Source organism: Xenopus laevis, chromosome 7L (assembly GCF_017654675.1).
Source record: "Xenopus laevis strain J_2021 chromosome 7L, Xenopus_laevis_v10.1, whole genome shotgun sequence".
NCBI lineage: Eukaryota > Metazoa > Chordata > Amphibia > Anura > Pipidae > Xenopus > Xenopus laevis.
Genome location: NC_054383.1, coordinates 38,714,369 through 38,739,572, shown reverse-complemented (window position 1 = coordinate 38,739,572; position 25,204 = coordinate 38,714,369). Strand labels below are relative to the sequence as shown.

At 38.1% G+C, this 25,204-nt stretch overlaps 1 protein-coding gene across 1 annotated transcript in view; it reads right to left on the bottom strand.

Annotated features, from left to right (window-relative positions):
* Positions 1–25,204, bottom strand: part of ascc1.L (activating signal cointegrator 1 complex subunit 1 L homeolog) — a 139,863-nt gene that overhangs the window by 69,735 nt on the left and 44,924 nt on the right. The window contains exons 6-8 of the mRNA XM_018225393.2: positions 7,233–7,369; positions 6,839–6,958; positions 2,183–2,307 (exon numbers count right to left, since the gene is read on the bottom strand). Coding sequence (XP_018080882.1) covers positions 2,183–2,307; positions 6,839–6,958; positions 7,233–7,369 — 382 coding nt within the window. The remainder of the gene's footprint in view (positions 1–2,182; positions 2,308–6,838; positions 6,959–7,232; positions 7,370–25,204) is intronic.

Sequence of the window (25,204 nt, the reverse complement as noted above, 5' to 3'; positions counted from 1 at the left end):
TATCTGAATGGTCTAGACTAGAGTCTGCATCTAAAAATTCTTTTAATACTGTAATAAGTTTAACCTTTACATTATGAAAGCAATCGTGAAATACATAATTATCAGGCTATGTTGATCCTGCATTCATTGTTCAAATTGCTTTAGCAGCCAATTTACAAAGCAATGGAATATAAACACATTTTGATACACACAGTGCCATGCCATAGCATTGTCTCAAAAGACTGTTTCCTTTGTAAAGTAATGAAAAATAAATTCCAGTTTTTAGCATTTAGAAGTGAAACAGACCAGCTGAATTTTAATGGGCTCATTTACTATAAGTACAATTGTAAAGTGCAAAAACACAATGTACCTTGCCCCCATGTTTAACAATCACTGCTGTTAGGCGCAAATCTTGCCAGAATGGGACAAAAACATGGCACACTGATGGGTAGATGCAACTTGCAAGGGTGCAAGCTCTGCCTTGTACTGGATGTGTCAACAAAGGTGCCAGTCAGCTTAAGTGCTAAGTGAACAGCGCTTAAAGGAAAACTATACCCCAAAATGAATACTTGAGCAACAAATAGTTTAAATCAAATTAAGTGGCATATTAAAAAATCTTACTAAACTGGAATATATATATATATATATATATATATATATATATTTTTTTTTTTTTTTTTAATTTAATTTTTTTTTCAATTTGGTCTCAATTTTAATTGAAGCTTTAATTATATAAAAGGTGGATATTCTCAGAAAGTCGGCACTAGTCATCTTAACAATCACAGGGGTAAAAAGGAATAATCTTTACAGTAATTGTGAGGCTTTACTAGTAATGTAACCAACGGTACAAGCCTATATTTAAGTATAAGTAAAGTGGGTTGCTTTTACTATTATTTGGATACGAACATTTCCATATATATCTCTAACCTTTTATTATATGCTAAGGGGGCCCTGAGCAAATACTGGACGACAAAGTAGTCTTGAACTCAAAAAGGCTAAAAGAAAATATTTTTTGTGTGCAAAAAATTGCACATGCGGAAATACGAATTTGTCAGCTAGTCTCTTGTCCTACAATAATTTAACGGTGAAACATAAAAGAGACAGAGAACCAATTAACTTTATCAATAATCCAAAATAAGCCAGTAGCCATTAAGTTTTGCATGCAGTTAAACAGAGCATTACACTTGGCAGCAAACCAGAGCATTTTACAGTCCCAAGGCTTTTATAAAATCCCCATACATTTTTATATTGATACTGTATAATTATTTTAATAAATGAAATAGCCTAATAACATTAAAAGTTAAAAAAAAAAAAACAAATAAAATAATGTAAAGGCAGATATGTGAAGAACTTTTATTAGGAAATTTATATTAAAATTACTGTTTTGCAGGTCGCTATACAAAGGTTATCATGCCAGTTCTCATTTATATCTGTACCTTTTTGACATCCTTTAATTTAATAAAAACAGGGATTCCCAAATGTAGCCACAACATTTGGATACTGCCACAAGAAGAATGCCAAAGCTATTGCTTCATAAAACTGTGTCCGCCATGTTTCCCTGTCTCTTGTGCCAAATATAGTACTATCAAAGGTGGTATGGTTTTCAACCCATTTAAAATTAGCAAAATTAAGTGGAAGCACTTTCTTTTGAGATATATATATATCAGCAATTGTATTGCACTGCTCAAAGGACATTCTTTGCAATACATTAAAACTCTGTATGACCTTTTGAGCAGTAAGGCAGATATTTGATAATGCTAGTGTTTTAAAGCTGAAATTGATCAGCAAGCCTCTAGTCCAGGGGTCCTCAACCTTTTTACCCATGAGACAAATTCAATTGTAAAAAGAACGGGGGAGCAACACAAGCATGAAAAAACTTCTTGGGTGCCAAGTAAGGGCTGTGATTTGCTATTTGGTAGCCCTTTGTGGAGAGGCAGTCTTAAGGAGGCTTTATTTGATGTTCATGCAACCAAAAGTTGCCTCAAAGCAAGGAATTCAAAAATAAGCAGCTGCTTTTAGACCACTGGGAGCAACATCCAAGGGTTTGGTGAATAAAATGTTGCTCACGAACCGGTGGTTGAGGATCACTGCTCTAGTCATTCAAGGAAAAGAACAATAAAACCATTTGTGAAATAAAAATTATTCAAACATATACAAACAAAGTGATTTCTTTATTCTTGCTCATTTTTGTTTTAGTACTTGCCTAATGGATCTCTTCGAAAAAGTGTATTCATGACAGTCGCATGAAGTTTTACCCTGTCCCATTCTTTTAACATCAATCCGGAGCCAACAAATCTTTGCATCAGGCGATCAGCTATTAGCTGTAGTCTAAGGGGAGAAAAATGATATAAAAGGTGCTTGTGTGGCATTCAATTCATTTTGAATAGTAAACACATAGCTCAACATTATACAATGTGAGGATATCTTAATTACGCAGTAATATGTCCGCGCAGGGGTGAATAGCCCCATGCTAATGGCAACTATATATATGGCACCAATTATCCAGATTGCTCGGGACTTTTCTGTATAAGGGATCTATTTCCATGATTTAGATCACCATACTTTTATGAGCAGATTGAGTTGTGTTTTCCCTGAAAATTTGAGCTTTTATGATTTTGGTCAAAAATAAATTTTCATGTAAAAATGAAACTTCTTAAAAAAAACTGGAATTTTTCAAGATTTATTATACCCCAACCCTGGAAATAGCTAAAACACCATCTAAAACCTGTTGAGGTTATGTAGGAGCCATTGAACCATTTGAAGATGTTAATAGCTTTCAAGATGTTCAAGGTTTTTTTGGAGAGTTTTGCATGAAAACTCAATCGATTTGAGCGTTTTTACCCACCAAACTTAATTGATTCGAATTTTTAGGTGTTAACCCCGTTGATTCGAGTTTTTTCCATTCGTGTTTTTTTTATCACATATGGAAATCATTAGCGTAAGCTCATTCGAGGTAAAAAAAAAAAAACTCTAAATTTGACCTTTGATAAATAACCCACTTAATGTTCACATCATTTCCTAGTAAACCTAAGGCATGGAGATTCAAATTAAGGAAAGATCCCCTATCCTGAAAACCCCAGGTCCTATACCTGTAAACCCAAATGAAAGCAATGTATAGGAGGCAAATAAATCACTATAAAATGGATTATTTATAATGTTTCCCAAATTTGGTGATTAAAGAAGAAACAAACCCTTAATAAAAAAAACCCTACCCTACATAGACCCCCTCTTTCCCAGCCTAGCTTGCCCCCCGGGCAAATGCCGCTAACACATTACTTGTCCAGCTGAGTTCATGGGCGCCATCTTCTTCTCTTCAGCAATCTTCTGAATGCGACTGGCGAATTGGCGCACGCGGAGTTGGAGCAATTTTCTGATTCGCAACAACTGCGCATGCGCCAAAACTCGCGAAAATGCCGAAGCACCAGTCTCATTCCAAAAATTACCAAAGCAGCTGAAGATGGGTAGGGTTTTTTTTTTATTAAGGGTTTGTTTCTCTTTTAAGGGATATAATCAAACAATACGATCCTTCTGAATGATGTACCTGTATAGCTTTAATAGGGTCAAGAGGTAATGTGAAAGCATTCTATGCATGTCATTTACCATGCTAATCTGATGGTTAATTTATAGCAAAGGTTTTTGTTTATGGCACTATACAGAATGAGAAAGAAGTCAACATTAAGGAACCTTCTATGACACCCAGTGCAATAAACTCAGTTGAGGGTCCTTGCCCTCAATAAAAGAATCTTTAATCTGCTTTTTAATGCTACATACACGAGTGGGACCTGTTATCCAGTATGCTCTAGACCTGAGGTTTTTTCTGGATAACAGATCTTTCCAGAATTTGGATATTTATACCTTAAATCTACTAGAAAATCATGTAAACATTAAATCAGCCCAGCAGGCTGGTTTTAATTCCAATAAGGATTAATTATATCTTATTTTAGATCAAGTACAAGGAACAGTTTTATTATTACAGAGAAACATATTTGGACAATTTGGATAAAATTGCGTTTATGGGAGACGGGCTTTCTGAATAACGTGTTTCCAGATAATGGATCCCATACCTGTACTATGTAGTTTCAGCAATTAATTTTGGATCTTTTTATAGAACAGAAAAAAATCTTATTCTTGGTCTCTCCACAAATATGTTTACTTTGCAGCAATGCAGCTATTTAATTTAAATGACTCAATACTTTAACAATCAAACCTGAACCATTACAAAATTACAGCCTGTGCTGTATTATCTTCCAGCTGGCAGCCAGTGGCTGTAAATCACAAGTGATCAGAATATATATATACAGTTAGAACATTCATAATAATACTCTATGGCACACCGGATTTGTCACAGGCATGTGATTTTTATTAAAGGAAAAGGAAAGTCCTGTTATACTTGGGGGTGCCAAAAAACTGCACTGGCTGCCCGGGATTCTTCCAGAGAGCACCATGGAGTGATAGTTTTCCGGCTTCTTCTCGCGGCTGCACATGCCCAGTAGAGCGAAGAGCCGGACTTACGGAAAAGTCACCTACTTCGTTCTACTGCACATGCATGTGCCCTGGGAAATTTCAAGAAACAGAAACAGTTTTGTCATTTTTGTCACGACTCACTGAAACTTTTGTATTATTATAATGTACCCCTTGTTGCAAAATATGAGGGATATTAGAAGTCACCTCGGAGTTCCATGACCTTGTGCTTTTATATGGTCATGGAACTCCTCAGTAACTTATAATATTTTTATATTTTACAAGAGGGTGACGGTCATTTTATCATTATATAATACACAAGAGCCATGAATATCCTGTAGATTATCCTGCCTCAGAAATCATGTTTTCTGAGCTTTTACCTTTATTTCTTTCCAAGAATGCACCTAAAGTTCTGCTACAAAATTTAAAGTACAGTCCTTCTACATCAGTGTTTTTAATATAACCAAAAATGAAAAGGGAAAGATATGTAATTACATAATTGCCATACCTGGTCAGTAACATTACATAAATAGAAAGTAGTATTCAATTAAGTTGTACACTTTCATTCAGACAATAACACAAACTAATATTTGTAATACACAAAGATGGTGTAGAAAAAAGGAAAGAAAACATAAATGGGTATTTGTTAAATGCATTTTTTAAGGCCTTCGTTGAAGATGCAAACGGTAATATCACACCAAATTAATTATGATTAAACTGTAATTAAAATTTAATCATAGCAATGTGAGAGCAGCATTATATCCTCAATGTGACCCTTATCTTCCTAATACTGCTAATATTTAATCATGTTGTTTACAGCTTGGTTGTTAGTGTTAGCTTGCTTTCTAGGAAGGCTTAGTAAGGAGGTGATAAATTATACATCAGTACCTCAAGCCGTTGGAGAGTACAACTTTGCACTGCAAAAATGCAGCATACATTACGTGAAATAATGGAAACATAGAAATGATCTGTGTTTCAAGCAAAATGGCCAATTATATACCAGTTTAACACATCTGAACTGTTCAGTTAATCCTGGGACAGCCCAGAATTGTAGAGCATAAAAGTGGGTAGCTAAAACATCGATTCGACTTTGACCTTGGGAGACCTGAGCCTAGGGAGACCTGAGCCCTGTATTGTGAGGAGCAGGATTGTGGCCAAAAATAAAATTTTGGGAATATTAGTATTATTTATGTTAATTATCAACATTACTTATGTTAGTTATGGATATTTATACATAAAAATCAGCCTTTTCACTGCTTCATAGGCAATAAAAGCAAATAGCTGATATGTGCAATAAAAACATAGTTTCACTCATATCTTAATGAATCAGGCAGTAAAAAACTGTTAATTAATAATGTCTCACTAACTGATATTTGATGAACTCTTGCTGCATTTATTTTTTGAAATCTGCCGGTACTACATATATTTTTCTTTTGGAGGGGACCCCTCAATCCTTGCTGCTCTTGTTTTTAAAGGGGAGAAGTACTTATCATAATGTAATTATAAACAAGTTGTTCAAACAGTCAGTATATAATTCACATTTGGTATACATTAGACCAGGGGTCCCCAACCTTTTTAACTCGTGAGCCACATTCAAATTAACTCTAATTGGCACTATACTTAATTTTTATGCAATTAAAACTTGCTTTCAAGCTTGGAATTCAAAAATAAGCACCTGCTTTGAGGACCCCAAGGGGTTGGAGAGCAACATGTTGCTCACGACCTACTGGTTGGGGATCACTGCATTTGACCATAACACCACCTTTTTACATGTTGTTTAATGCACAATGAATATTTGTGGAAGAATAATATAATATTATAGGTGAAAAGACGTAATCCGCTGTCACTTTGTTTTTCTTTGTTGCTAGGTGTAAAAGGGGCAGTTCACCTTTAAGTGAAAAGTTTTAGTATGTTATAGAATGGCCAATTCTAAGCAACTTTTCAGATGGTCTTCATTATTAATTTTTTTTAGTTTTCACATTATTTGCCTTTATCTTCTGACTCTTTTCAGCTTTCAAATGGGGTTCACTGACCCCATCTAAAAACAAATGCTCTGTAAGGCTACAAATGTATTGTTATTGCTACCTATTATTACTCATCTTTCTATTCAAGCCCAATCCTATTCATATTCAATGCATGGTTGTTAGGGTAATTTGGACCCTAGCATCCAGAATGCTGAAATTACGAATTAAAGAGCAGCCAGATAAAAAGCTAAATTACTCATAAACCACAAATAATAAAAAAAAGGGTTTTTTTTCTACAGGGTTGAATTCTCCTTTAAGAATGCCTAAATTGGTTCTTCTAAAAAAGTTTGCGTCAATCCTGTAAAACCCTGGACTTGGTACATCCCTATATGCCTTCTTATTACCTTAACTCTCAGTTATTAATACATTTTTACCTTTCTGATCCATCCTTCATCTCAACCTTTGCATACAGGACATCAACCATTGCTGGATCATCATTCATGTACTCTATGCCCATAACTTGCAGCTGGAGGGATTTTCCACCTGTGATTTTGCTAAATAGAATTGATAACATATAGTTATGTTAATATATTTAGCTGCAAAACATGAATACCTTTACATTTACATGTCATTGGTTACATCTATCCTATACTAAAGATACTAATCAGTTTATTATATTTTTGGCATCCTCTGGGTCTAGAGCATTTATTAGTCTCAGCTGTGAGACCATTGTAAAAAATGACTGAATTGAAGGCCAGACATTTTAGATTAAGTTATTGTTGGCCAAAAAATAAAAACACCCTCCCTCCAAAAATTTCAAGCACTTACTCCAGGAATTCCTCCTTGCATTTTAGAAGAATTTCATTTGCCTGCATCACCTCCTTCTCACTCAGTAGGGCCATCGTCCCAATGGTCAAGTGAAGCTTTGCTGGGTTTTGGAAGATGGTACTTTCCACTCCACGATCCTATATAAAAGCCAAACAAATTGGACTGCATTAAATCAGGCAAAACTTACAAGTGCATTTATGTTTATTAATTCATTCTTAGAATCACATTACCATACTTTGAAAATAATAACCTCTCATGGCTATATTTGCTGAGCTTTGTTTCATGTCACTGGTATTATTTTTTCACTTTGACATTAATTTATATACTTAAGATAATAATAATAATTAATAGGTCAATAATTAGTCTGAAAAATGAAGACACAAAGCCCTCTATAATGGGCAGCTGGTAAATACAGAAATAAATCCACCTGCTAGAAAAGTTAATGATATAAACCTCACCCGATAAGAAATTAGCATAGCTATAAATCAACATACTGTACTGAGGAATTTCAGGGCACTTTGCTCAGGGTGCAAATGCTCAGTGATACTGAACTCTACTATTGCAATTGCCTTACTAATGCTTGTTTCAAAAGTCAAGTTTTAGCTCCATAAAGTAGGTTTGCCCTGAACTCTACTTTTCAGGGTTTGTCCGAATCCCCAAATCCAGGGGTATGCATTAGAATAGCTGAACCCTTCTTCTGCCGGAAATACCCAAAGCATGATTTTTTTTTCAGTTCTATAGGGTTCGGATTTGGTTCAGCAAGGCTCTTGGATTCACCAGAATCCTCATAAAAAATAGATTGGCTTTGCCCAAATCCCAAACTGAATGCGGGATTTGTTGCATCCCTAGCCTAAAAGCATACCCCTATCCCAGCTCAGTCTCTCAGAATGTTAAACCGCACCAAGAAAAGGATAATAAGGCATAACAACCCTTTTTTAAAAACTCAATAAATTATCTGCATTAATAGGCAATTGTAATCCTTATTATTTATACAGTTAGGTCAATTTCCAGTTGAACCCCTGGTGTATGGTCACAACCTCTGCACCAAACAATTAAACTTAGCCACCTTGTTGCATAGCATTGTTATAAGGGGATACTGGGTACTCTGTAGTTGCAAATTTTCGGAGTGGTTCAACTAATATTCCCAAATGCTGATTGGCTGGATTAGTGTAATCTGCCTAATCACCAATGTTGTATAGCCAACGTGTGTAGTATACTATAGACATATGTGCTCAAGAAATGACAAGCTGGATTGCCTAAATGTACTTTTTGTGTGGTCACCTTCAGACCAATATATAGGTAAAAGTAAAACTAAGGTTTAGTGACCCCTGAAAACACAAATTTATCACAAATTACAATACTATGGTAGAAACTGTAGTTTTGTCAAATACAGTCTTTTTAACCCAAATATTTCTTTGAAGATTATAAAACTAACAATTAGTACAACAAGGTGACATATAATGTGATCATTTTTAAGCTACCTCTTTTAATCAACGTAAGTCGCAAACAAACATCCGTTTCTGTTATCTCTGCTGCTCATTTCCCTTAATTAAAATAAAAAAACAAGAATGAATAATCCATATGGCGTACACATGCTATTTAAGCATGTTCCAGCCTTTCAACCATCAAACAAAGGCTTAGTCCTAGCAATATTGTATCCAAGATAATCCCTCTGAAGGTCAATGGCAGAAACACAATAATGGATGACCTCAGAGATCATGTTTTCTGCTCGGTTACGTTATTTCTTTCCAGGAATATACCTTAATTTCTGATCTTTACAATTCAGCTCACGCAGTAAAACGTGCACAAGCACACTAACCTAACAGGTGGCCAACGCTTAAGGTCCACACATGTCAATAGCATCCATAAAACATTGTTAGTATTCTGTTCCATGGAAGATACTACTTAAATTTTAGTGATGTGAGGGCTGGCCAATACCCACAGGCTTACACGTGGCCCCTTTCCAGGTCCCGGGGGTTGAGCTCTTCTGACTGCTCTCCCCACCCCGACCTTCCAAATGTCAGCTTCCGGGTTTAACTTTTATGGACGTGCGCCTCTTGCCCCGCTACTTTTGTGACATTATCAGCGGGGCAGGTCTATAAAAGGAACCCTGAAATCCAGCTCGGGCGCGGGTGGTTGAGGGTTGGGAAAAGCCCGACCCGCACATCACTATTAAATATTGATTTATGAGAAGATTTATATTGCTTTATTTACAACTATCTCTTATGTAACCTTAACGTAATCAATATCTGAATGAAAAGCATTGAACAGGAGGGTGATTTAGACAAGCTGTTTGTTGACAATGTCTTGATATCTACTGATCACCAGCTAAAGGTCTACTGGTAGATCCCAATCTACCTTTTGGGCACCCCTGATCTAAGGAAAATGGCATGTTCCTTTGCACCCGTAATAATAATAATAATACGTATATGTTTATGCTCCCTGTGTGTGCCATACTCTGCCTGTGTGTGCCCTGTTCTGTATGTGAAACATAAGCTTGGTAGGGGTTTGTTAGCATTTGAAAAGTGTTTTTAGGGGGCCCTAAGGTGTTTAATTGTGTGCTAGGGGGAGGGGTGCTGTGGAGAGGGGTGCTGTGTAATCCACAGGGGTGGAGGAGGCATATGGGTTTAACGGTATGTCTTAATATGACTTAACTTTTATCAAATATAATAAGTGATATCCCTGCAGTGAGCACCAACGATTTGGTTTTTTGGTGTGCTACCACCATTAATGTGAACATTATCTTGTAGTAACATGGATGTGGTTTAAAAACAGGGTATGGTTAACAGTGGCTTACAACATCAGCCCTCCACCATTTAGGCCAGAAAAATCTCAGCCCTCTGTACCACAGAAGTTGGACAGCACTGGTTTAGTGTGCCTTTGCTCTTAGTGGATGGTTTCTTCTCAATTATGTCCCTAAGAGTTGAAAAGGCACCCTTGTGCCCAGTGAAGTGACCAACAATAAGCTAATATAACTTCTTTATTAATATAAGCAGAGGAAGCCAGCACAGACAACACTGTGTTACTTTGTACCAGTTTATACTACAGTATTTCAAAGTTGATGATTTGCTGTTCATTTTCTGCCCTTCACAGAGATTATTAGCATAGAGCTTTTCCAGTGATTCGCACATCACAGCTCTGAGGATCTGCTGTTCTAATTAAATCAAACACAAAGTAACGTCTGAGGAAGACAGGAATATGGCAAAGGGCCATTGCTGTGCGGTATCTGTAGATCAGTCTCACAAAGCTCATCAAGAAAAAGAAGGGCAATGAAACCATGGACACAACAAAGGGAATAAAGCTGTCTATTTATCCCCCTCAAAGAGATTGTGCAAGAGAGTAAAGCTCCCCATAGACGCAAAGATTTTTCTTGCAGAAAGACCGATTTTAGCGAAGTCCGACCAATCCTTCGAAATTATCGTGTGGTTAGTCGGATTCGAACGACCGTACACAATTTTTCGGCCGACATCAGTCAAAAAATTGATCGGCCAGGTTAAAAAATCTTTATCGGTCCCAGTGCAATCTATCTATGTTTGCAGGGACAAGCAGGCAGCTACCCTTTGTTTTCCTGGCAAATTGTCTTTTTAGTTGAGTGCCAATGCACTCGCGGCGCTTTGATTTCTAAAGTTGCCCGAAGTTTCCTTGTTAGGCAACTTCGGAAATCGAAGCGCCGCAAATGCATTGGCGCTGGTGTTTTCGCATTATAGCAGGGGGAAGGCAGTTTGGGGAGATTGTCACCCCGCAGAAGAGGCGATTAGTCGCCAGGCGACTAAATCGCCCCGAATCTGCCCATGTGCTAGCTCCCTAAAATACATTAAGAGAATCAGCCATCACAACATCACCCGGCTGTGCATTCCACAACCTCAATGTGAAGAGCCACCTACTCTGCTGTTCTTTTCCTCTAGTCTGAAGGGGTGGCCTCTGGTGCGGTGATCCTCTTTATGGGTAAAAAGGTCCCCTGCTTTGTCTATAATGTCCTCTAATGTACTTGTATTGACCCACAGCACTGAGGGAACCACAAAGCTGCCGCCTGGTCTGGAAGTTGAAGTCGCTCCAGTCTTCCTCTGTATCAATTGGTGCAACTGCATTTGATGTAGAAAAGGAGGCAGGATGGACTGAGGAGGCCTGAGCGCAACTATATGGAAATGCAAAGACCGGATTTAGAGTACGTACTTTTAATGAATGCGGTTTTAGGCACAACTGACTAAAGGGACCAATACAGGTATGTGACATTTTATCCAATATGCTTGGGACCTGGGGTTTTACGGATAATGGATCTTTCTGTAATTTGGTTCTTCATACTTCTTCTACTTGAAAATCATGTAAACATTAAATAAACCCAATAGGATTGTTTTGTTTTCAATAAGGCTTCATTATATCTTAGTTTGGAGAAAAAGGAAATAATTTTTAATAATTTGAAATATTTGGATAAAATTGAGTCTATGGGAGATGGTCTTTCCGTAATTCAGAGCTTTTTGGATAACGGGTTTCCGGATAATGGATCCCATACCTGTACTTTTCACTTTTAATTTAATATATGCTGAAAATATAAACAGTAAAGGTATGGGACCTGTTATCCAGAATACTTGGGACCTGGGGTTTTACAGATACAGTCAGATATTTCTGTAATTAGGATCTTCATACATTAAGTCTACTAGAAAACCGTGTAAATATGAAACAAACTCAATAGACTGGTTTTGCTTCCGATAAGGATTAATTATACCTTAGTTCGGATTAATTACAAGGTACTTATTTTGAAATCTCTAACTCTAATACTTGTGATCAAATAAGAAGATCTATCCGGCATTCCAGATGATAAATGGGCTTTTTCTTTCTTTCTTTCTTTTATTATATTTACATCCACTGGCTTAGTTAATTTAAGTTCTTGTTAGTTTTCTTGAATGGTATGCAGTTTTCCTAATAACATGCCATTGTTTCAAATACAAATTTCATTTGTTTAATATGAAAATAAAATAAAATATTTTAAAAATAAATAAAATTACAAGGTACTCAATATTCCCTCTAAGCTCATGCACACACACACACCGCACACAAAAAATTGTGGTGTGCACAAAGAATTCTGTGCATTTATTTTACATTTATTCTGACCTGCGCACACAATGTTTTTTTAAGGGATTTAAAGGGATTTCTCAGCGCACATAGCCAAGAATGAATTAGAGGGAACATTGAAGGTACTTTTATATTATTACAGAGAAAAGTAAAGATTTTTAAAAATTTGGATTAATTGGATAAAATGGAGTCTATGGGAGATGGCCTTTCTGTAATTCTGAGCATTCTGGATAACAGGTTTTCGGATAACGGATTAGACACCTGTACTAAACAAATTTTTATATACCTAGGGAGAGTTGCTGCCTATAGAACTTTACCCACACAGGTATATGATGATGCTGATTGAGCACAATAAATGAGAATTTATAGCGACTTCTTGCATTTATCATCCACATTGCATGTATGTAAGCACAGCTCCATAGGGATCAAGAAAAACAATTTTTCCTGAGATTCAGGGACCCATTTACTTAGCTCGAGTGAAGGAATAGAGGAAAAAAGCGTTGAATTTCAAATGTTTTTTTTGGCTACTTCGACCATCGAATGGGCTACTTCGACCTTCGAATGGAACGATTCGAACTAAAAATCATTCGACTATTCGACCATTCGATAGTCGAAGTACTGTCTCTTTAAAAAAAACTTCGACCCCCTAGTTCGCCACCTAAAAGCTACCGAAGTCAATGTTAGCCTATGGGGAAGGTCCCCATAGGCTTTGGTAGCTTTTTTTGGTCGAAGGAAAATCGTTCGATCGATGCATTAAAATCCTTCGATCAAACTATTTATGCTAAATCCTTCGACTTCGATATTCGAAGTCGAAAAATTTAACTTTGATTTAACCCTCGATATTCGACCTTAAGTAAATTTGCCCCTAATTCTTTTGGCACATTGAATAAAGTAGAACTTAGACAACTGCTAAACGCAAAACATATTGCTACCATCTACTTTTAAACAGTTATTCCAATAAACAAAAAATGGCTATTATTTTGTTGTGGAAAAAATATAATTGCATGAGTTCCATAAAACAAATTGACGGGAAGTGAAACAATCGCTTTTGAAAGAAAATAAGATGTGAGTAATGGCATTACAGACTTAGAAGTTATAAGCATAATTCATTGCTATGCATTTTGCTGCCAGACTAATCACAAATTAATGTAAATCAGTTTAATTGGGCTGATTACACCAGCAGCGGAAATGCAATCCGGTCTAAGTCACTACTGTAAGCGCTCCTGCTCAAACATGCATTCCAATTCATTTGTGACTAGTATTTCTAATCTCATAAAAACAACAAATTTATTCTTAAAATACTTTGTATAAATGAGACCTAAAAAGAACACTATACAATTGCCAAATTCTCAGTGATTTTAGACTGCGTTTTTGTTTTCTACAGTATAGGACGATCAGCATGTTAATTTGTAATTTTTTTAAATTGCAAACATAAAACACCTATAAGCTTATTTATTTCAAACAAGCAAAGGAAATTTCGTCACTATCCCAAATAGCTACAGGAAACAAAATTTGAATTGCTTACGGACAGAAACAGATACTGTACAACTGCCTGTTACTAAAAAACATTATATAGTATTTACGGCTCCTCAGCTGCTGCCCGTCTGCCCTTCTGCCCACTGTGCCTGCACCCGGAAACATGTCCTCCATTCGGTGCAGGCAGGTGTAAAATTAGCAGTAGCAGATTAAGGCGTGAAATGCCTAATTTTGGTGCCGAAATTCCCAATGTCTGCTTGCACCTGAGCGGAAGTAAATTTTCAGGTTGCAGGCAAACATGATTCTCCGCAGCCCAGATCTAACTCCTCTGGCCATAGCCCTAAGCATTTTAGAAGTACAAGTATGGGACATGTTATCCAGAACAGGGTCGGACTGGCACGGCGGAACACCGGGAAAAAACCCTATGGGGTAGAAACTCATGGGCCCAGCCAGACAGACCCCCCTCCCAATATTCTGTTTCTACAAAAAAAAAATTTTTTTTTTCTGCACCACGCAGCGCCGAGCCAGAATGCTCGGGACCTGGAGTTTTCAGGATTACAGATATCGCCGTAATTTGGGTCTTCATACCTCAAGTCTAACAGAGAATCATGCAAACATTAAATAAACCCATTAGGCTGGTTTTGCCTCCAATAAGGATTGATTGTATCTTAGTTTGGATCAAGTGCAAGGCACTGTTTTATTATTACAGAGAAAAAGTAAAAAAATATTTAAAAATGTTGTTTATTTGGTCGAGTCTATGGGAGATGGCCTTCTGTTTGGAGCTTTCTGGAGAACGGGTTTCCAGATAACGGATCCCATAACTGTAGTACATTTTCGCCATTGGCAAGAGTAATATGCTCACAATTAAAGCAACTTGGATGCAAAGAACTATCAAAAAATTCAAATGAGAATAATTAGAAGATTAAAAAGTCATTTATTAGGACAGACAGAACAGCCTAAGGCATTTTGTGCCTTGTGGGGCACTCGCCTTCAGCTATTAGAGAAATGCTGCATATCACTCAGTTTAGTTTCTTATTTAGATGAATGGACACTATCTGTCACTGCTGCCTGTTATCTGGGGTTAAAAAGTGCAAGCTGTAAGAAGTGACAGGCAGAGTGTATTGTGTGTCAGTTACCAGTTTTACTTTCTATATCTTACTGCAGACTCTTGGTATATTTGCACCAATTAGGGTTGTCACCTGGCCAGTATTTGATCTCTTATAGCAATGTTATTAAAGGGGTAGATCACCTTTGAGTTAACTTTAAGGGCTAGTCCACACGGGGAGATAGCGACGCGTTTGCGGTCGCGGCGACAAAGCGCCGCGACAGTCGCCGCGACCGGCGCAGGCGACAGTTTTGTCTGGCGAGGCATTTTCAGGCGACTGTTGAAAAGCGCATCGCCTCGTGTGGTTAGCACAGGCGTTTTTACATAGGCGCCCATACAAAACTGTCGCCTGCGCCGGTCGCGGCGACTGTCGCGGCGCTTTGTCGCCGCGACCGCAAACGCGTCGCTATCTCCCCGTGTGGACTAGCCCTAAGGGTCTGACCAAAAGAGCAGATTCGGGGAGATTAGTCGCTCCAGCGACCCGTGAGGCAACTTCGGGCGACTTCGGAAAACAAAGTGCCGCATGTGCATTGCTGCAGGCGATTTCCATTTTAGCCGGCGGAGGGCAGGGGAAAGGCAGTTCCGGAAGATTGTCGCCCCCGAAGAAGAGATTTGTCGATGGGGCGAATAATCTCCCTGAATCTGCTCGTCTGGCCAGACCCTTAATGAGTTGTTCACCTTTGAGATCACTTTTAGTATGATGTAGAGAGTGATATTCTGAGACAATTTTTAATTGGTTTTCATTTTTTATTATTTGTGGTTTTTCAGTTATTTAGCTTTTTTTGGTTTTAGAAGGGGTCAGCGAAAAATAAAAATAAATAATGTAGACTAATTGAAAAGTTGCTTAGAATTGGCCATTCTATAACGTTCTAAAAGTTACCTTAAAGATGAACCACCCCTTTAACTATGTTACAGAATGGCCCATCTAAAAAATAAATACACTGTAAGGCTACAAATGTATTGTTATTGCTACTTTTTAGTGCTCAACTTTTTATTCAGGCCTCTCATTTTCATATTCCAGTCTCTTATTCAAATTAGTGCATGGTTGCTATGGCTATTTGGACTCTTGCAACCAGATTGCTGAAATTGCAAAATGGAGAGTTTCTGCATAGAAAGCTAAATAACTCAAAAACCACAATTAAAAAAAATTGAAAACTAATTGCAAATTGTCTCAGAATATCACTCCCTACATCATACTAAAGGTTAACTCAAAGGTAAACAAGCCCTTTATATAGGAAGGCCGGTATTTTTTTTATATCAATAATTTTTTATTGAGGAAATCGTGCATAACAACAAAGTCAGTAGCATTGTTACAGTTACTTTACAAATACAGATAGTGTTGAAAACGTTTCTGTAGCAAACATCAAAGCGGTTAAGTCCAATGGTAACAACAAGCATAGTATATGACATGAAAACTGAACATGTGTCAAGGCTAAATAATACCAAGAGTAGACAGTACACTTTTCCCTTTTTTACATAGAATTCAAGAGAAAAAAGGAAAACTACAAAGCACAGGACAGAAGAAAGAAAAGAAAAAGAGAAAAAAAAAAGGGGGGGAAGGAGGGGGGGGTTAAGGTCCACTGCCTTATCAAAGGAAGGCCGGTATTTTTATCCCAGAAAATGAGGCAGCCCTAGCACCAATCAGTACAGCGGAGATGCAACGGTGCTTTGTCTCTGGAGAGAATATATTGAATTTCACATAGAAAATGGTGTGGGTTTGAAACAATAATGAATGTGTAACTATGATAATGGGAGAAATGGAGAAAATTGGCCACCCAGCACAAAAAATAACTCGTACCCCATACCTCCCAACTGTCCCAACCATTTTTCACGGGAAAGTCCTGATTTTGACAGCTCATCCTGCAGTCCCAGATTGTTTCTGAAATGTCCTGACTTTCTCTTTGATCTCCTGCACTGAACAACCAGAAAAAGATACGTTTCTAAAACTCAATTGGCTTTTGGCAGAGAGCCCAAAATACATGGCAGGTGCACTTAGATACTTTTGCAACTACTTAAGATAAGCAAACAATTGTAACAATTTAAAATAAGCAGGTCTCTTGGGGAAAGTGTGATTTGCAGCGTAAAATGGCAATTCACCTTTATTAGCAAAACCGTAATAACACATGAAAAGCACGGAAATGTGTTCAAATTTTCATAAACTGCCAAATTTTGTAAAATGAACATGGTAATTAGGGGGTGAGGTCACAAAATGGGTGTGGTCAAACAAATCACTGTGCTCCGCACACCAAATCTGTCCCTCTTTCTATTTCCAAAATGTTCAGAGGTATGGTACCCTGCTAGATTACAGACATCCAACAAGAATATCATTACCTTTATATCTTAATATTTCCATGGGAGAAATATAAATATAAGATAATTTTTTAAAAATTAGAGCTACTTGCATCTTTTTTCCCCATTTCTTCTTCCTACAAAATGCACTGTACATGAAAGCCTAGATGTGGTCTCGGATATCTTTTATCCTCTATTAATATGGAAATTGAAGAAGTCTATTGATTCCAAGAGAATAAATCACACAGAAACGAGTTTCCAAAAAAGATACAGAGGGTCTAGGCTAGTGAAATGTTTTTCCTGACTGTTTGTCACTGAATGAATTGGAACTGATACTGAAGTAAATGGAAAACAATGCAGATTTGCTGTCTATCCTGCTGTTCTAATTTCTCACACCTGAGGAATACAGATTTTCTCTATCACTTTGGCTAAGATCTCCTGTTCAGACAAAGAAAAAGGAGGGTGACAATTAAAATCCAGTTTTCAAGTATTTAGTGCTATACGAATAGGTGGTATACAGAAGCACAAATAGCTTAACACTATGAATCACCAGCTAAACACAGTACCTGGATTAAAAGAACAGTAACACCAAAAAATGAAAGTGATTTAAAGTAATGAAAATATAATGTACTGTTGTGCTGCACTGCTAAAACGGGCGTGTTTGCTTCTGAAACTCTACTATAGATTATATAAACAAGCTGCTGTCTAGCCATGTGGACAGCCATTCAAAGTTGAATACATAGAAAAGGCACAGGATATGCAGCAGATAACAGATAAGCTCTGTAATATACAATGAGATTCTTTAAAAGGTATCTGTTATCTAATGTGTATCCTGTACTTGAATGGCAGCCCCCATACCTACATAGCAGCTTCTTTATATAAAGTGCAGTTGTGTTTCTGAAGCAAATACACCTGTTTTACCAGTTCAGCACAACACTACAGTATATTGTCATTCCTTTAAATCAATTTCATTTGTTGGTTACTGTTCCTTTAAATGAACAGCCACTGGCACGAGTGACTGCAGGGAGCCCAAGGGAAACCGGGGGTCTGCTAGAGGGGTGGCCCACACAAAAAAAACTTTTTTCATGAGGAAATTACGTCTCTGTGAATTGTTATAAGAGGTGATTAGATGCTCTGTGGGACTGGGACAAAAACCTATTTTTTTCAAATTACAGTAGCTCTGACTAGAGAAAGGGGTGTATTGCTCTATAACACATTCATACCTGTCACAAGACAAGATAACAAGCATTGTGCTGATTCTCAATCAGTTTGAACAGAAGGAGACTACTAGTGTTTTTTCACATCCTACAGAGATACAAAACTATATAGATATATTATCTGGATACCAATTATTTAGAGTGTTCCAAGACCCAACAATGACCATCTCAGTGTTTAAATAAAATGTATTCCTTTCTTGAATACTCTCTGTACTACACCTCTGAAACAATAAAGCAAAGGAGAATTCAATCTCTTAAGGCCCCCATACACTGGCGGATAAAAGCTGGCGACAGACCGAGACGGGCTTCCCCGATCCCGTCAGATCGCAGCCGCATATATGCGATTAAGCAGTCCCGCGATCCAACTGCCCATATTGGATCCATTATGATCTGATCGTGGGGGAGAGATCTGCTAGTTTGAAGTGGATCTATACGTCTATGGCCATCTTTAGGCATCCCCTTCCCCCCCCCCCCAATAAATCTAGTGGCTTGCCTACTAACCAGGGCCTCTTCTTAAAAAAAATACACCAGTCATGATACTTGCAAGTGCTGCCATTTTCTTCCATGTCCCAGGGATCCCCTGCATCGCTCTGGGTAAGCGCATGCACAATACAGAATTTACCCTGGGCTAGTGCTTTCTTTGTCAAAGAGGAGTGCCTGCAACTAGTTTGCCACATTACAGAGAGAAAAAACTCCAGCGGACGACGCCTTAGGCACAGGACCCGTGTGTGCTCATATGTGTGATGACATAAGCAGGCGTGATGACATAAGCAGACGTGATGTAATGTGTGTGATATCGGTGGCCCCATAAACAAGCAGATAAGTTGCCAAATTGGTCTCAAGGACCTGAATCGGCAGCTCAAATCTGACTGTGTATGGACAACTTTAAACTAAAAAATTAAAGTACTTAAAGTAAATTAAAGATAATTCACCGTTGTCCTGTTAAACATGTGTTTGCTTCAGAAATGCTACTATTGTTTATGTAAGCAAGCTGCTGTGTAGCCATGGGGCCAGCTATTCAGTCTTAAAAAGGATCAAGTTACATAGCCGTTAAACTCTGTAGAATATAATGGTGTTCTACAGAGCTTATCCGTTATCTACTATGTAACATGTCATTTAGCCCTATTTCAAATGGCCCTCTTGTGGTCCCTGTGTGCTGCCTGGCTCCTTTGTTTACTCCTTGCAGGAGCCTCAGCTGCTCAGCTAGCTAGTCTACCACTGTCACTGTCTACAGTGAGCTCCACAGACCTGACCTATCACTAGCTGATGTGACATGAATGCAGCTCCATCTAGGGACTGTAACGAAATAACACTATTCGCACATAATAAACTTACAAAATATCTACACCTTACACACTGAATAAAAACAAGAATGTTTGCACCTTGCAAGGAAACACACGGCTCACACTATTGCACCCTATAAAACTGAGTACCTCCTTTATAAAGGGTCAACATATTCTACAGCACTGTGCAGGAGGAAATGTCAAACCACAATGTAATGATAGCACTCACTGAAAGAGAAAAGTGAAAGACTGGAAGGAATGTTCTCTCGATAAGAACAAGGTGGTTATAATAAAAGCAGGTCTTTATGTTACCTTTTAGTATGTTATAGAATGGCCAATTAAAGCAACTTTTCAATTGGTCATTAATGTTTTTATTTCTTTTTTTAATTTTCCTTTTTCTAATGACTCTTTCCAGATTTCAAATGACTCCATCTAAATCGTGCAAATTGTGCTGAAATTGGAAACTGCTGAATACAAAGCGAAATAACGCAAAAACCACAAATAATACAAAATGAAAACCAATTACTCTTATATAGAGAATATCACTCTCTCATCAGACTAAAAGTTAACAACCTTCACCTTTGAGTGAACTTTTAGTATGTCATAGAATGGCTAATTCTAAGCAACTTTTCAATTGGTTTTCTTTATTTTTTAGAGTTTTTAAATTATTTCCCTTCCTCTACAGATACTTTCTGGCCTTCAAATGGGGGTCATTGACTGCATCTAAAAAACAAATGCTCTGTAAGGCTACTTTTTATTACTCATCTTTCTATTCAGGCCTCTCCTATATTCGAGTCTCTTATTCATATCAGTGAATGGTTGCTAGGGTCATTTAAAAACCTCAAATAATAAAAAATGAAAACCAATTGCAAACTTAAGTCTTAAAATATCACGCTCTACATCATACTAAAAGTTAACACAAAGGTGAACAACCCCTTTAAAACATTGTAAATGAACATTTTGGGCTTGATAAAAAGATACAAGCGTTCAGGGTGCAGAATGACCTACCCATATAACCCATAGAGGTGTAAATTGGAATCGGTCCTGGGATGCTGTTTGAACAAGTCACTCAGTTTGTATCACATAATCAGACACACGGCTTTGGATAGCAGGTGTGATAGATAAAAAAAAAATAGTAATAGGGAAATAACATATTTAATGAATTTCTTCATTATAAGAATAATTAGAAATAAGATACAGCTCTGCTCTGGAGTAGCCTTTGGACTGCGTGCACACTACAGCAAAATATGAAAACTGTCTACCATTATTCTTTTGCAAATGAGCATAAATGGTGTATGCATGTATCACATGACAATGTATTAGTGGGCACAGATGTGAGATCACTTATCTGGAAGCCTGTTACCCAGAAAGCTTAGAATTTACAAGCAATAAACTTGAAAACACTAGGAAAAAACATGGCAATCAAATATTAACTAAGTTTGTGGTACTCTGACACCTTGGTACAGGTATGGAACCAGTTATCCAGAATTCTCTGGACCTGGGGTTTTCTGGATAATGGATCTTTTTGGATCTTCATACCTTAAATCTACTAGAAAATTATGTAAACATTAAATAATCCCAATAGGCTGGTTTTGCTTCCAATAAGGATTAATTATATCTTAGTTTGGATCAAGTACAAGCTACTGTTTCATTATAACAGAGAAAAAATTAGGGATGCACTGAATCCAGGATGCGGTTCGGGATTCGGCCGAATCCTTGTGCCTGGCCGAACCGAATACGAATCCTAATTTGCATATGCAAATTATGGGGAGGGCGGGATTTTACGTGACTTTTTGTTACAAAACAAGGAAGCAAACCAATTTTTTTCCACTTTTTCCTTCCCTGCCCCTTATTTGCAAATGCAAAATCGGATTTGGTTTGGGATTCGGCCAAATCTTCCAAGATGGATTCGGGGATTCGGCCGAATCCCAAATAGTGGATTTGGTGCATCCCTAGAAAAAATTAAATAATATTTAAACATATGGATTATTTGGAAATAACAATTCAATGGGATACAGCCTTTCCATTATTCAGAGTTTTCTGGAGAACAAGCTTCCGGATAACACATCACGTACCTGTAATTGGTCTCTTTAGGTCTTTTGGATCTGTAAAAGTTAGAACTGTTTTTTTACTGAATTTTATTCATGGTGAAGATTCTTACATCATTAACTGATGCCTTAATATAGTCCCTGCACCTAGGGTTGCCACCTTTTCTAGAAAAAATACCGGCCTTCCTATACATTTATCTGTTTTCCCCTTTTAAAGGAAACCTGTCACTTTTTTGCTGACAGTAGGACTGTAATTAAAGAGTTATAAATACTCACATAGCAGCATCTTTTTGTTGAATAAATGTGACTAATGCAGTGTTTTCACGAGACTCTACCAGTCCGACTTTCTGAAAGTCGGCACGCAAAGCCTCAAGGGAAAAACTATAAATCCCGTGAGATTTCACCTCCCGCACAGAGGAGAAAGATAAGGCAGCAGGAAACTCCGACAGTGTTTGGCCTGAGTCCTCTAGCTGGAACTTGTGTCTGTATTCGGGGTGCAGGACAGACTGAAGCATACTTAGTTTACTTCACTTTGATTTAATGGTCTGGTTTTTGTGAAATGTGAACAGTACTTTAAATTTTATTTTAGAGACTTGATAAGGCTACGCTATGGAGTGCTCTGTTAGTGACTGTTCACCTTGATTTAATGGTCAGTCTTTTGTGAAACGTGTGCCTGTGATGTGCATTTCTGTGTGTGTGTGTGTGTGTGTGTGTGTGTTAGAGTATCTCTGTGTGTCCCTGAGTCTGTGTTTGAGTGTGTGTATCCCTGGGTCTGTGAGTGTGTGTATGCCTGAGTTTGTGTGTGTGAGTTCTGTTGACCTGCCTTATAGGTGCAACTCCATGAGTAACCAACCCCCCACATGCAGTCACAGGCAAATTAAAATAAGAAAATAAATACGTTTTCATTAACTGAAGATTCTGCCTTCCACTGGTTTGAAGGATCATCTGATGATTATTTAGAAAAGGCTTGATGAGGCTTGATTCTGCATTATTTCAGGTCTTACACTATATTTGGCACTGGGAATAAATACCTACATTTCTCCTCTTTCCAGCTGCTCCTAGTTATTATTAATATTCGTAGTTGGACAGCTACCAGTAGTCACTTTAGCTACAATACAAGTGCTACTGTCTCACTTCATAATATACCTGCAGAAAAAATGTACACAACACAACAAAAGCATAAGCAATAATTTATGTCTTATTTCTGCTGAGGCATATATTGATCAACCAAAAGAATGCTCTTTAAAGTGGGCATTCTCGCCATAGCCCTACATTTTTCTATCACAGAGTATACTCTATGACTAGGCATGCATGAGATTTGGCAGTTTGGCTCAGCCCACACACAACACAAAGGGGTCCTGTTTCAAGATGGCAGCGCCTATGAAACACTTTTTACATATAGGGTATTTTCTAATCTGTTTCGGATATAGACAAAAACAGCTGGCTAAAGGGTTTAACTAAGGAGGGAAAAGATATATATTACTCATGTCTCAAGGTGACAGGTCCTCTTTAATAACATTGGGATCAACCATCATTTTAACAGGCCGGGATGGTAAAATACCGGCCAGGTGGCAACCCTACCTGCACCAACCTTAGACTTTACACTCTCACTCTACAGGGCTGTGGCTGATTGTGACTGAATCATGATGACCAGAAGGGAACCAATATGAGCATCCCGTATAGGTATGGGTATGGCATCTGTTATTTGGAAACCCATTATCCAAAAACCCATTTTTAAAAATGATTTCCTTTTTCTCTGTAATTATAAAACAGTACCTTGAACTTGGATCTAACCAAGAAATAATAAATCCTTATAGGTGGAAAAACAATCCTTTTGGGTTTATTTAATATTGAAATATTTTTTTTAGCAAATTTAAGATATGGAGATCCAAATTGCAGAAAAAAAACCCTTATCCAGAAAACCGCAAGTCCTGAGCATTCTGGATAACAGGTCCCATACTGTATATTATAATAATTTGACTACATACAGGGTCGGACTGGGAGGCCCTGGGCCCACCGGGACTGCTGTCCAGGGGCCCCCCCCCCTACTAAAACGGGCCCCCCCCCTACTAAAACCTGTTGGCCCAGCCGTGTGTCGCGCATGCGCAACAACGCCGTGCGGCGCGCATGCGCAACAACGCCACGCGGCGCGCATACGCAACAACGCCACACGGCGCGCATGCGCAACAACGCCACACGGCGCGCATGCGCAGGCGGCGCTGCGCATCGCCGGAAATAAAAAAAAATTTCGTGATTGGAAATATCGGGAGAAGGGTTCTGGCCCGGCGGGGGCCCACAAGGGTCGGGGCCCACCGGGTTTTTTCCCGGTATCCCGCCGGGCCAGGACACTGGCCCGGCGAAGGAAAGTCGTTTACCACTTGGGGGTGCCAAATGTTAGGCACCCCCAAGTGAATATATTTACTTACCTGAAACCGCAGGGCTGGTGCTCCTATCAGCAGAAAACTGCACCGGCCTGGGGTTATTCCAGCGATCACCACGGACTGCTCCTCTTCCGCCTTTCTTCAAATTTTTATTTAAAGTTCAACTTTTCACTCTAATGTGCATGTGCAGCCGCACAAATAAAGAAGAAGCCGGAAGAGGATCGATCTATGCTGATTGTTGGAATAACTCCAGGCCGGTGCAGTTTTCTATCAAATCAATAATCTTGGGGTTCCGCATTCCAAACTGATCATAAAGTATGAACATAATTTGGAAGAACTGTATGAAAGCAAATTTACTAAAGGGCGAAGTGGCCATCTCTAGCGAAAATTTGCCAAAACAACACTTCACAGGGACATCGGCAATTTACTAAAATGCATAGAGGACAAGTCATTAACAAAACAGCTCAGCACTAACAAGGTTTTGTGCCATTTCGTCGGGCAAATTTTCACTCTGGTGAACGATCGTTACTCCGCAAATTCATCAAAGTGCAAATTTTCCTATGTTACCCTTTTCGCCAGATTCTGTTTTGCCAGGTTGTACCTGGCGAACTGATAAGATGAAGCTACATCCTCAACAATCTTATGTCAGTGAAATTATAACCTGTATGCCGAAAGGTTAAAAAAAAAAAAAAAAAGCTTCTTCATATTTTCTAGTGGGACTATGTTTAAAAGTTGTAACAGTTAAATATATATATTTATATTTTTAACAAATTGAAGCTCATGCCACATATATTTCAGGGTGGGCTCATGTCAGAACAATAGAGGATTTATTCTGTCTTTATTTTGCTTCCTTGGATATTTTTAATAAGTGGCCACTTCAAGCAATTTCACCAACATCTCTAATAAAGACATATATATGACATTTATGTACCTGCCATATTTAAATTGACCTAAGCATCAGTGTGGTAACAAAGTTTCGATAGGAAGAAAGTAACGCTAGCGAAAGTTCGTTTTTAAATGCTCGGGCTTCGCTGGCGAAACTTTGCGCTCATTGGCCAAGATGTAACTTCACATTTTGATGAATAAGCGCATGCGCCGCGAAT